The sequence below is a fragment of the Hippocampus comes genome, unplaced genomic scaffold (genome assembly GCF_001891065.2).
Source record: "Hippocampus comes isolate QL1 unplaced genomic scaffold, H_comes_QL1_v1.1 scaffold86, whole genome shotgun sequence".
NCBI classification, from domain to species: Eukaryota; Metazoa; Chordata; class Actinopteri; order Syngnathiformes; family Syngnathidae; genus Hippocampus; species Hippocampus comes.
This window is the reverse complement of record NW_017805882.1, coordinates 5,804,183-5,818,710: the sequence shown is the minus strand read 5'-3', so window position 1 is coordinate 5,818,710 and position 14,528 is coordinate 5,804,183. Positions and strand designations below refer to the sequence as shown.

Below are 14,528 nucleotides of genomic sequence, written 5' to 3'. Positions count from 1 at the left end.
GATGTTGATCTGTCAAATCAACTTGACGGAAACGATTTCAAAACACAGGAAAAGTGTAAGTTGAATGACAAATGAAAGAGATAAATAATTATTAGAAAAGAGCGGTTATTTTTTTTTTTTAGTGAATTGGGGTGGGTGCAAAAGCTTACAGCACCTGGTATTCCCAGGCGGTCTCCCATCCAAGTACTAACCAGGCCCGACCCTGCTTAGCTTCCGAGATCGGACGAGATCGGGCGTTCTCAGGGTAATATGGCCGTAAGCAGAGGAAGAAGTGAAAATGTCCCCCTTTATAGGGGATGGGGCACTTCGGGGTCGGGGGAGGGATGGGGGGCGAGTGGTTTGGCGTTTTTTTTCATTTCGTTCCCTCCTCCCGAGTGCACGAAGGAGGGACCGCCACCCTTGGCGTTTTGAGCGCACAGCCTGTCAGGCTCGTCTCCGGTCCGCTGCGAGCACGCAGCTGCGGTACCTCATGTCTATTGTGAAATTTGGCTTTTCCAGCAGAAGTGCAACACAGCCATTAGAGAATTAAATATGTCAGCTAAACGTTGTGGGTCTCCCAGTTAAGGCTGAGGTGAAAAAATTGAGGAAAGAAAGCGCCAAATAACGTTAAAGAGTGTTCACGTGGGTGCAAAAGCTTACAGCACCTGGTATTCCCAGGCGGTCTCCCATCCAAGTACTAACCAGGCCCGACCCTGCTTAGCTTCCGAGATCGGACGAGATCGGGCGTTCTCAGGGTAGTATGGCCGTAAGCGAGGAACATGTGAAAATGTACCCCTTTATAGGCGACGGGGCACTTCCGGGTCGGGGGACGGATAGCCTGTCAGTCTAGCATACGTATAGGCGGAGCCCTCAAACCGCCATCACATCACATCACATCACATCACATCACAGAATACAAACTCCAGCATGTTTTTTTTTTTTTTTCAAACAATCGTAAATGTTGTTCCGTGTCCCCCTTTTCAATAGTGTTAACCTCGGCTGGGTCATGAATCCCATGATATGAGTTAGTGGTGTGTGGATTTCACAAGTGTTCCATCATGTCTTGTAGAATGTTGTACTCCTAAAACAAGTAAATCCATTTGTATGGTAAAAAGTTTAAAAATATACACATGAATAGAAAAGTACATTTCTAGTATTGTCATCTGTGATGCATTTGCTGTACTTTACCACAAGTGTTCATAATCACTCATTTCTGTGAGGAGGCATTTCAAAATGAACACACCAACAACACAATTTTCATTGTGTATTTATGTACAAAACCCTGGGATGTTCACATATCAAATATACAGTACCAAGTGACAGATAATATGAAACGTTTGAACATAAAAAGGGTATTAAAGTACTAAATTATCTTGCAATTAAAAAAAACTCCAAAGCTATTTAAGAAGCAAAAGCCAGTGTTGCCAAAAACAAAACAAATTTGGAACTGAGAAAACTGTAAAAATGTTTAAAACGGAACAGATGGTTCCAACCGGCAAAATGGTTTCAAGACAAAAATTAAATAAGATCCATCATGATCCCCAAAAATGTAGATTTTATGTTTCTTTCCAAAAGGGTTCTAATTGTTGTTTGCCTGTAACAAAGCAACAAGACATCAAATACAATTAGTTTTCACACTTGGTAGATATCAGACAGTGGATGTGAATAAAGCAAGTGTAAAACCACAGCATACTGTACCATTGCATTGTAAGCGTCCAACTGAGCATCCAATTCTTCAGCTGATAGCTGGGGTCTGTTTCCTCTTCCTCTCCCTCTTCCCCAACCTCTTGAGCCTCCACTGCTGCCGTCTTGCCTCCTTTCACTTCGGTCACTCCTGTCAAACGTGGGCGGACCAAGCCTACTCCTGTCAAAGCCTCTGTTGGAACTATGGGCAGACCACAAATAAAATTGTATTGGGGGGGTTCCCATTTTTCCACTTGCTTTTTATTTATGGACCGTTTAAGGACTTTTGAGGGCTTATTTAGCCATTTTTAAAGGACTTTTTCTCCATTCAGCAGGGGACACACGGTGGATTTAATGCCCACTCAGCAATATGGGGGCTGAACAGAAAGCCACATTTCACTGCGCTGGTGTTCAAATCATTACTGCCAAAGGAAGGGCACATCTTTATTTTTAGGAGCAATCAGCTAACCCAGGGGCCCCCAACCTTTTTTGCCCCACGGACCGGTTTATGTCAGACAATATTTTCAGGGACCGGCATTTAAGGTGTGGCGGAAATAATACAACAAAATAATATGGTATGAGCTGCATGAAAACTGTGGTGTTTTCGAAATATAATAATAAACACAAGGGGCGTCTAATCTGGCCGCAACATTCCGATCGCTATGGCAATGTTTAATGTCTTCAAAATACAATACAACGCAAATTCAAAGTGGTGCTATTGTGGCGATCTCAGAGTATTCAGCCATAACTTTAATCCAGTTGTCTCGAGCGTACTTTGAAGGCCGCCGTCATTTGCGACCTCCAGCAGTTTTTTTTACTCATTTTACGAGCTCCTGCGTTTTGTTTTGAAGTAATCGGTCACGTGTTGGAGAAGCGTGGCTTGACGTGTGTCAAGCGTGACACAGACGGGTGTAACGGAGAATCCGGTAGTTTTTCAAAATAAAACATCTTTCGTATTCCGAAATAAATGAAACGGAATTAAGGCAAGTTCTTTCTGTGCGGCCTGGAACCAAATGCCCGGCGGACCGGTACCGGTCCGCAGACCGGTGGTTGGGGACCCCTGAGCTAACCCTTCGACATATTATATGTCAAATTTTCATTTTCCTACCTGTATTGCAGGTAGGAAAATAAAAACAACTTCAATTCATTCTCAAATAAAGCACACTCAGAAAAATGTTAATTTAGAAAATATAAAACTTAAATTACTTTTATTCGAAAATACATTTAAGGATTTTTATTGATTTTAAAGCTTTCCCTGAAAATTAAGGACAATTAAGAACATAATTTTACAACTTTTTTATGGATTTTTATGAACTTCAAGGACCCGTGGGAACCCTGGGCAACAACAGGAAAACAACTCCAGATACACAGATGTTTAGGGGTGAAACGAATTACAAGTACGTAATGTGAATACCTGTTTGAAGAAAAAAAATGGTTGAGGATTTTCTTTCGGCTTCGGGTATATGCTTATCTACATGTACACTATAAGGAAGACAAAGTGAAGCTAACTACAGCAGAATTTGTTCATGCTCTGCATAACAGTAACACCGTTCCAACGGGGTGAGAAGGGCAACTTCAAAATAAGCCTTAGCAAATAATATATGGACGTCAATGCCTGGGTGTGCTTTTATTTTGAAGTTGTTCCCAGTAGCCTGTTGCTGGGAAACAGCTGACTTGATTCGTCTTGCGGACTAGTGACTGTGGTAGGGGCATTTATATTGCCGTCACAAATTGTTGCTATCAACGTCAACGTCTAAAATTGCACTAATGTTTCTACAGAGGAAAACCGTGTGCTGCTCAGCACAATTAAAATTTTAGTAAAAAATGTTGATTGTCTAAAAATGAAAACCACGTCATCATTTATTAAGTAATAATAATATTTATTAAGTGTAAATGTTTTTTTTTGTATTTTGTAATTGTTCATTGACCACGTGAAAAAATATATACATTTTTTTATTTTCATCTGAATACTGGATTATTCGATAGACATTTCAGTAGGACATCAAAATATTTGATAGTTACAGGCATATAGATGATTCAATGACAGTGTACAGCACTCACCTCTGTGTAGATTGTCTACTTTGAGAGTCAACGTCTGATGTCGCTTGGACAATCTTCATTGGGCGACCTGAAAGAGTGAGATTATAACCCGAGTGCATTTACAGATCAATTGGCATTATGATGAGGATAAGGGGGTTGGATTAATGGACTCAGGTTGCTGTCTGAGAGGCAGATCCTCACCATCAAGAGGGACTCCATTATAGTGCTTCATGGCTTTGATTGCGTCTGCCGGATTTTCAAAGCAAATATCCGCACTTCCTTTACTGCGACCAGACCGGTCATAGTGGACTGCTACTTTCCTCAGAGGGCCAAAGTCTTCAAATAGCTCCTGGAGGGAGAAGCTAGGCGTCAGTCATTGTCACTGTGATGCCAACACCGTGCAGTGTAAGTGCTGTGTAAATTACTTGAATGTCTGTGTCGGACACTCCAAAATCCAGATTGGAAATTAGCAGCTTAGCCCTATTTTCTCCTCTTCTTTCTGTTCCTGAGCTCTGTCCTCTGTGTTCACCAGAGTGCTGCTCAAACATGTCGTGCTGCCATTTGTCTGGCAACTCTCTGGGCTGGAAAGGGAGACATTGGCAGTTAAAACACCACATGAACCAGCACTACCATCAATGGATGAACAACTACACAGAGGCTCACTTGTTCTTGGTTTTGCTGTTCGGTGCTTTCTACCGTCTTTATTACCGATTTGCTTTACTGTTTGTTGTATATGTTGAATTGCTCCATGTACAGCACTTTGTATGCAGCGATGGCTGTTTGAAAGTGCTCTATAAATACAGTTGAGTTGAGAGGCCTGGAAAGGTCACCCTTGGAGCTGGCCTTGTTCTTTGGAGTAAAATTGATGTAAGGCAACAGCAGACAGCTTCACCACCAACAACCTCTCAACAACAGAGAGCCATGCAGAAGCTATCTTGATTGAACAATGAATATCAAAAAGTGGTGACACAGGCACGGAGGTCTGCTGCGTCGAGTAGGTTGAGTCTCGATGAGGTAAAGCTGCTATGTCGCTCCTAAGGGGACGTGCAAGAAGAACACATTTTTGAAAAAAAAAAAAAAAAAAAAAAAACCTCCAAACAAACAAACAAAAAAAAAGACACAATCTCACAAAGCTCCCACATTTGTGTGTACGCAAGGTGCATGCTCCTAAGGGGACGTGCAAGAAGAACACATTTTTGAAAAAAAAAAAACAAAAAAAACCTCCAAACAAACAAACAAAAAAAAAAGACAATCTCACAAAGCTCCCACATTCGTGTGTACGCAAGGTGCAGATATCATTGTTGTCCACTGGGGGTCGTCATCCTCAAAATATATATGACAGTTGAAGGCGGCCCAGTGGGTGAGTGGTTAGCATGTTGACTTCACAGTGCAGAGGTACCGGGTTCAATTCCAGGTCCAGCCTTCCTGTGTGGAGTTTGCATGTTCTCCCCGGGCCTGCGTGGGTTTTCTCCGGGTCCTCCGGTTTCCTCCCACGTTCCAAAAACATGCATGGCAGGCTGAATGAACACTCCAAATTGTCCCTGCATGTGAGTGTGAGCGCGAATGCTTGTTTGTTTCTGTGTGCGATTGGCTGGCAACTGGTTCGGGGTGTCCCCCGCCTACTGCCCGAAGACAGCTGGGATAGGCTCCAGCACCCCCCACTACCCTAGTGAGGATAAAGCGGTTCGGAAAATGAATGAATAAATGCATGAATAAGTACTGTATTGACATTGTGTTCCTATTGAAAATATCATTTAAGTTCTTCCTTCTGCAGCTGTAAATGAGACATGTCGTGTTTAGGTTATTATTCTTCCATCCGTATATCAGTATATATTCCCACTTTCTTTATCCTCAATCCAGTAATGTGCCACAGTGCTGCTGTGTTCAATCACTGTGCTCAAAGTGATGCAGAAACATCCTGCTGAGGAAGCATGGCCTGCCACAAAATCCGACTTCAACGGACAGCTAGGACGGCAGAAAAAAACCATTGGCACTGCCCTACCCACTCTTGAGGACTTGCACACTGCAAGAATCAAGAAAAGGGCACGGAAAATCCTACTGGATCCCCCGCACCCTGCCCACCACCTTTTCCAGCTACTCCCCTCAGGCAGGCGCTACCGATCCATGTGCACCAAATCCAGCAGACACTTAAAATTAAGCAGCTTCTTCCCTTTAGCCTCCCTAAACAGTAACCCTGTATAGTGGCTCTTTGCAATTTTGCACAACCCTGTGGAACAGCATTACCGCTATAATCATTGTAGCTCCAGCTCTGTACTTACTTGAACCACTGTCACTGATGTATACTCCACCGCACCAGACACTTTAAAGCGCTCAAGGACATCTGCACAATTGCACACTTGTACTACAAATACTGCTACTGGTCACTTTAAAATGGTTCAATGATTTTCTACACCAACTGTACAACTGTTATAGTATTCTACCACTGATCACTTTAGCTCTGCTTGATACTTTGCACATTGTCTCACAGTTGTCACTGGGTGGTACCACCGCACTCCGGTTCACTTACATTATGGAATGTCCTTCCATACTTATTTGTCATGTCCTTGTTTATGATAATACTAATGCAGCGTGTTATACCGGAGACAAATTCCTTGTGTGTTCTACATACTTGGCCAATAAAGATGATTCTGATTCTGATGTTTCCAGACATCATTCTTTGTCATTCTATGACAATGATGTATTTTGGTCCAATAGTGAATTAATGGCTTCAGTTTAAAACAGTGGTCCCCAACCACCGGTCCTCGGACCGGTACTGGGCCATCGCCTTTTTGGTGCCAGGCCGCACAGAGACAGATCTGCGAGCTCTGCTGTGAGCATATGTACTTCATCTGACAAGGCGGGAATGTGCGCGACTCTGGCCAATCGGAGTCCCCCTTCTAACGTTGGTTTGCAAGTTGGAATAAACAGCATCCGCCAATAAATGAAAGAAGAAGCAGTACACAGAGAGTAACAACACATTGACCAAACGTATGGGCAGCAACGACTTTCAAAGGTGAAGCTATTTTGACAAGAGAAGTTTCCCCCCTCTCAGAGACTGAGAAGAGGAAGCTGGTGTCCGTGCTATGTCGTCAAAAACAAAAACAATAGAAGAAACCTGATGAGTCATTTGAACAAGTTGCACCCAAGTGATCAAGTGGAAAGCATGAAAAAAATGCAGAGTTTACACAGCCTGCCCACATAAACATTACGCGTAGAAAAAAAAAGTAGTGTGTTTCCGGTAAACCGACCGACTGAGAATTTCAACGTCGAAAAAAAACTTTACGGTGGGCATTTTTTTCAAACAACCCTCTACATTTTTGTGTAGAGGGTTTACATCGGTGCAAACTCTCACGATATTCACGTTGAGCGCGTGCGTCGTTTGCCCTGTCGTCTGTCAACAACATTGAAACATGGCGGCGGCCGCGATCTCCGACGACATTTAAATCGCGTTTTCTGTGTTACAGTCGAATGCTCGCTCCGTAATGTTAAGAAAATAGCATCCATTGATGTATCGAAAAAAATTCACCGAACTATTTGATGATCACCACGGGCCGAGTAAAAACCGAGGGCGCAGGAGGACGGCGGAGGTGGCGGCGCGCCCCGGCCCCCCCGAGTCCGGAGCGAGGAGAAAACTAAATAGGTGGCGGCGGCGCCGGCCGCGGAGCGGCGGGTTCAATGTCTTCTTGTTTTATGTTTTATGGTTATTTTGTTTAAATTTTTGATGGGGGAAAAAAAAAAAGAAAAGAAAAAAAAAAAACAACTTTGTCCGACCTACCGACCCTATGCTGAAATTTCATGTTCCCGGAAACATCTTTTTTGTTTGGCCTTAGCAGTTTAGTCACCAATAAACTAGCCGGCAGCCACCGGATGAAATCAACAATCACGTCCCATTTACAAGTAGTAATGATACTCACGCCGTATGTAGGATTGTAACTTCAAAAATGATTACGTTTACATGATAAGGTGTATTTATTATTCCTAAATGCTCAATTTCTTAGTAGCTCACTGCTATTTTATTCTTCATTTGTTGTGCAGTAGAATAACACCGTATGAAAGGAATGAATGTTAATCAAATGTTGAAGTACTCTGTAATTATCGTTGTTGTCAGTATCACTGCTTAAAACTGCCAATTTAAAAGCAATAGGGAAAAAATGGTTGCCGGCTCGCAATCAGCATGTACTTGTCTCAACCGGTCCGTGACCCAAAAAAGATTGGTTTAAAACAACACAATTGGGCAGGATGTGTGCGTGGCATCATCATCACCATCATCATAAGTGGCGGGAGGAACAGCTTGTTCAGGATAAACCTATTTTTACAAGTAGATTATCATTCTCTAAAATTAAACTGGTCCGTTCCACAGCCCCCCCCCCCCAAAAAAAACCAAACTGCTGAAACTATCAAACTGTGGTTGAGGTAAAACACAATAACAGGAAGGCATGAGTACCCATAAATTGTATTGTATGAATAATTAAAAATTCAATGGTAACACTGAAGACCAAAGTTGAGTAAAATATCATTTTTGTCAGTTAGCATATTACACACAAAACGGAAAGCAAGTGAAAAGGTTTTGAAGCACGGGGGAAAAAAAAAATTAAAACGTCAAAATCCGCAGATTTTAGCCTCTCAAATATGAATCCTTTCCTTATTCATCCATGAACGCGGGCACATTGTCTTTGTGTTTTCATCAAAATGAGAAATTCATGGGTATCAGCGTGCTGAGCACTCTCCTGCGCTGTGGGCTTCATCTGCTCTCTCAACTCATAAACTCAGTGTGCATGAGATTATCGGTCACCACTCCAAACATCATCTGCCCTGAGGGAAGACCACCAGATGATAAAATTGTAATGTTTGCTTTGGGACGTTGGCTTTTACACTGGAGCAGTCTGAGGGCTACAATAAACTTATGAAAGATGACAATCTTTACTTTGGGTTTCAAGAAAAGAGTGAAGGAATCAAAGTAGTAATAATGTGGGCGCGAACGGTTAAGGAAGGGGTCCCACAACTACGGACACACACACACACACACACACACACACACACACACACACACACACCCACACGCACACACACCTGGCCGATCGCGCATGAATTAGTTTACACAAAACGCTATTCAAATACTCAACATTCAATGATTAATCTTCCTTTTGTGTGCACACGTGCATCCTTCGTGGCTTGCGTTCTCACTGAAATTTCAAAATCTCCGAGATATGGCGAGGCCATGAGAATGCGAGGCGAGGGTATTACTGTTGTGGCGACGCCACTCGAGTGAAGCGTGCCTCAGCAGTAGATGCCCAACTCGGGAACGACCTCCAAGCGGTGTTGGGCGTGCCTTCGGGCTTCGAACAGTTCCCAGTCAACGGCCGACAACTGGGTCTGCAGGTACCCGGGTCGCTGCGGCTTTCGGAACTGCTTTGGGACCCGGTTGGCGGTCGCTCAACAACAACAACATCAGCAGTAGATAGTCCGCTGCTCTCTGCTGTGCGTGCGTCAGCGCGAACATGTACGCAAGCGCCTCTTTTGATTTCAACCAATCAGCGCCAACGCAACCAACGTCACACACACGACAAAAGCTAAGCTAGCCGAGACGACACTCGAAGTCGGACTGTCTTGTCCACGGCGTCTTTTATTCGTTCCACTGGGGTTGAGCAATTGTGTTTATAAAGAGACGAAAATCTCTTTACTGTAATTAGTGTTAGTGCCTCAACATGGCTACGCTCGTGAAAGCAAAACAACGAACTCAAACGCGTGTTCGTCCAATGTTGTCAACTAATATCCGGATTAATTTTAGGCAATTTTACCTAAATTCTCCGGAGAAATTTTCATTAAAATTTGAAAATCCGGAATTCCGGGAAAATCCGGAGGACTTTCATCTCTGTAATATGTAAACATACAATTCTTAATTTTCGATAGGACTACTTAGAGCAGTAATTGTCAACCAGTGTGCCACGGCACGTTAGCATGCAGTGAGAGAGGTGTGTTGGGTAAAATTATAACTATCAATTATTTTGAAAAAGGCAAAACAAGCACATACTCCACCATGAGATGACAGACAATGTTGTACACAAATTAACCAGTATACCCATTTTTTGTCACTTGTTTCACTATGTGGTGTGCCTTGGCTCAAGAAAATTTGTGAAACACTGACAAAGAGCATTTTTCGTTGTGATCAATATTACATATGTAACCACACATGACCTTCTGCATAGGCATCTTCAATCTTGATGTAGCCAATGAGGAGTTGGATGGTCTTTCAAACGCAAGAGTTTGGGCATAGACAATGTTGTACTCTTTTGTGGAAATGTCGTCATCTCCATTTATCACAAATGATTTGGAAGGGACTGAGCTGATTTTATCACTGGTCGCCCTTAGTTCATGCGGACTGAATGTATAAAAGCAACCCGACTACGCATGTGCCACAGCAATGAATAAGGGAGCATTAAAACGTATGCACTCAGACAAACATGACCAGATGGAATTCTTAATCGCAAAGGCTGAAAAAAATGAGCGCACATGTGCTCATTTTGGTCGCAGTCTCCGACCCGAAAAACACTTCAATTTTTTCATGCTTACCATTTCTGTGCTGGATGTCGGAGTCTGATAGCGCCTCCTTCGCCTGAAGGTGCTATTTTGACAATAATGAACCGACTCATTCTATAGCTTGAACACAAATTATCAACCGTGAGCACTTTTATTTAACTTTCATTGCTCGTTTAACCCACTCCATGACCAGTAGGTAGCACACGTCTCCTGTACGTGTGTTTGATCATCTGCACCGCCACCATTCATGAGAGTAAGCGCAGCTCAGAAAAAAAATGTTAGGACATATCAAAAAGACATTTAATTTTTTAATGCATTCAAAAGTATGTGAAGGATGCAGGTGCACGTTATTGGAAAAACATGATTTGCAATATGGGTATTGAATATTGCAGTATTAATATTTAACACGTAGCTAAATAAAATACATATTATCCAATGTGAGTTTTTTTCCAATGTGGTAAAATATGCTGGCTCAATGTATTCTTAGCGAATTAATGTTATCATGTGTGTGTGTGTATATATATATATATATATTAGTAGTTTTGTGTTAGTAAAATCCCTAGATATTGTTCAATTAGATCGCGATGCTCATTTCAGGTTGCATCTGATTGGTCAAAGTCAGATACGAATACATTTTGCATATGAATCTTTTTGCAGGTCTTTGCAATACGCAAATTGCACAGGCCATTATTGCGATGTCGCTATTTTTTCGATTTATTGTACAGCCCTGGTATGTGTAGGCGTCTGGTGGTGGTGGGGGTAGGACCTGTTGTCCACTGCCTCCTCTCAGCTACACTCTGGTAAGGACGTGATGAAAGGAATGACGCGAAATAGGCGCCAGTTGACATGGTAACGTGCGACGGAAAAAAAAAAAATCATAAATAACTCTGTTAGCTCTCTCCAAATGAAACTTCCCGGGCTCACGTTTGCAACTTGCGCAACCCTAGGTGACTACGCTTGTTTTAGCCGGAAATTGACCGGGAAGCACATGATGCGAATGACAGTGTTTGCAAGATCTCGCTATTTTATCAATCTTTATCTTTTGTTTCCCTTTCTATGTCACATTGGGGGCACCGTGACCAAGGGTATAAGATACTCAATGAAGGTATTGAAATTCATTCTTACTCTGGTGTACGGTGCGGGCCTGTTGTCTCTCTCGCGGTTGAAATGATTGGGTCGACTCCGCTCCGACCTCGAGGACCCACCGGCGAAACCTGAACGTTCACCTCCGCCACGGCTTCCTTTGTTGTTAAGCTTGATAATGTCGTCCAGAGACATGCTCATTTTGTCAACCATGGTAGAGCTTAAACTTGTTTCGGACAGCACCAGAGAACAAAGAAGCTTTCACAGATCAACCTCAAATTCGTGAGCACAAGTTCCTCTGGTATCACTGTGTTACAATTAGCGGAAACACGTATAGTTTACGGAAATGACGCACAAAACGTAAAACCCAGCAATGCTTCTCATTGGCTGGCTCTTCAACAAACTTTATTGAAATTGGAAACCTAAACATTCAATTTTTTCCTACGGGGGATTATTGCTTTGTAGTCCATATTTATTAGCAAGTGAATGTAAAATCCGTACGTTGCTGTCCGTCCGTTTTCGACACCCCTGTTGACATTCGGGTCGCAAATGACGAGATGGGAAGCGGAATACCCCTCGGTTTGGTTGCAAGTCGCGCACAAAGCACTAATGAGCTGAATCTTCTGAGTAAAAAAATGCATGAAATCGTGAGCTGAGTGGGGGAAGCTATTGGGGGTCAGCTGCTGTTTTTATGCGTCCCTTCATCTATTATCTGTGTGAAACCTAATGTATCAATTGTAGTCTGAAACGCCACGGTCAGTGCTTCCAACAAATATGAATATTAAAGTCCATTTCAAGTGTTTCATGAACCTTCCATGCATGTTTTTGGAATGTGGGAGGAAACCGGAGTACCCGGAGAAAACGCACACAGGCACGGCGAGAATACGCAAACTCCACACAGGAAGGCCAGAGCTGGATGATGCCCAACCTTGGGTATCATCCCTTAACCTGGTACCACACCGGTCAAAATAGGGTAAGTAAACCAGTAAAATACCTCTTTATGCCAACAAGGGAAACCGGAGGGCGGCCCCGGTGGTGATTGAGTAGTTAGCGCGTCGACCTCACAGTGCAGAGGTGCAGGGTTCAATTCCAGCTCCAGCTTTCCTGTATGGAGTTTGTATGTTCTCCCCGTACCTGCGTGGGTTTCCTCCGGGTACTCCGGTTTCCTCCCACACTCCAAAAACATGCATGACAGGCTGATTGAACACTCTAATCATAGGTGTCAAACTCAGGTACTGGAGGGCCGCTGTCCTGCATGTTTTCCAAGTGTACCTGTTGCAACACACCTGATTCAAATGATCAGATCATCAGCAAGCTCTGCGGAAGCCTGACATTGAACCTGTTCATTTGAATCAGGTGTGTCGCAACAAGGAGACTTGGAAAACATGCAGCACAGCGGCCCTCCAGGACCTGTGTTTGACACCTATGCAATTGTCCCTAGGTGTCAGTGTGAGTGTGGATGGTTGTTCGTCTCTGTGTGCCCTGTGATCGGCTGGCAACCAGTTCAGGTTGTCCCCCGTCTACTGACAGAAGACAGCTGGGATAGGCTCCAGCACGCCCCGCGACCCTTGTGAGAATAAAGCGGATCAGAAATGGATGGATGGGAAACTGGAACTAAAATAGAGGGTCAACACAAATGCAAATGGTCAGCTAATATTTAGCTTAGCATACACAACATACCTGTATACATGAATGCCTAAATATGTATTGTGTGGTTTTGTTGTAGCTGTTGTAGCTTCCAGAGTGGTAGCTTTTCATTCTTTGTCACTCATCTGTTTCATTAACAAAATGCTTGCCGGCCTCACAAATTGTGGCACCCTTCTGAATGTGTTATTTTGTCAAGCATATGGCTTAGTAGGGCTGCAGATAGGAGCAGAACCCTGTTGTGTTTGTCCTCAGGTTTGGCAAGGGGAACAAAAATTTTTCATTAACATCCACCTGTCTGTCCCATGTCACACCTCAGCGTGGAACTGTTGAAGGTTTTTGGTTTTATGTTGCTAAGCTCTAGGAACCAAATCCCAGTCGCAATATCACCTGCTTGAAAAAAAATACACAACTGGTTGAATTTGAATGTGCAAAAGTAAGCACTTGATTCTTAAAATATGTCACTTACAATTTTGACGTGTTGAAAGCCATTCAGCCATTTCAATCATAAAAGTTGTACAGTGTCAAACTCTCCCAGCCTAAATTGGATGTGAGTGATCGACTCACATCACCATAGAAAATCATCAGTCAATCATTTTCCCCTCAACTTTGTTAAGTTCACTGTGCGGAGCCATGTCCCATTTGGTTGGTAATTGTTGCACCACTGTGATAGAATCTGGAACTTTCATGCACAAGGACAAAAGCACACACATACTGGCAGGCCTGCCTCCATGCAGATGTGTTACAGATGTGGAGTCGAAAAGACGTTCGCCTCGTCATGTGTTAACCTGAGTCATCTCTTAGAGACACATCATGTGATCCGTTTTCCATCGCCCCCATATTTCACATGATGTATGAAGTTTGACCCATCTGATATTCTGCTGAAATACTTAACCGTCTAAAGCCTGTTTTTGGTAGACTGTAGTGAAAGAGAAGAATTTAGCTGACTGTTGCATTAGCTTTATTGTGTAGTTTCAGATCCTAAGCGGCTTTCTTTTTGTTCATGTGAAGTAGAAGCGGAAATTGTTTTGAAATATCTGCTTAATGGAGGTGATGGGAGCTGACATTTGTGAATAAAACTGTCAAACTGTCTGGACAAAAGTATTGAAGCACAGAGCTATTACATCTACAGTTGGAGACAGAAAGTCTCCGCACACCTTTTTCAAATGTCAGGTTTTTGCAATAAAAGAAATGCACAAATATAAAATATTTCGAAACTTTTTACACCGTTCATGTGACCCATAACTCGTTCAACTCGATTGAAACCAAATGAAATCTGTTCAAGAGGAGAAAAAAAAATACTGTAATTATGCGGTTGCCTAAATGTCCTGCCCTCTTAGAATTGGGGATGTTGCTGATGCTCAGAATTAACTAATCACACACTTGCCACAATTTGAAGTACCTCGGATCAACCCCGATTTAAGTTCAGGTTTTTTTAATATGCTTTTTCCGACATTTTTGTAGTCACATCTTAATTCATGCTTCACAGAGAGTTTCCATAGCATCTGATAGATAGATAGATCAAGCTGTTCAAAGGTGTCCCATGTGAGAAGGGTACAAAA

The 14,528-nt window shown here is 42.8% G+C and overlaps 1 protein-coding gene across 1 annotated transcript; it reads right to left on the bottom strand.

Annotated features, from left to right (window-relative positions):
• Positions 1-1,230: 1,230 nt before the first annotated feature.
• On the bottom strand, positions 1,231-11,663 carry LOC109527530 (aly/REF export factor 2-like). The gene is made up of 6 exons (XM_019889521.1): positions 11,365-11,663; positions 4,128-4,283; positions 3,904-4,051; positions 3,724-3,790; positions 1,678-1,864; positions 1,231-1,573 (listed from the first exon to the last, which is right to left on the bottom strand). The coding sequence occupies exons 1-6, from the start codon at positions 11,533-11,535 to the stop codon at positions 1,559-1,561; spliced, it is 744 nt and encodes a 247-aa protein (XP_019745080.1). The 5' UTR covers positions 11,536-11,663; the 3' UTR covers positions 1,231-1,558.
• Between the last annotated feature and the right edge of the window lie 2,865 nt (positions 11,664-14,528).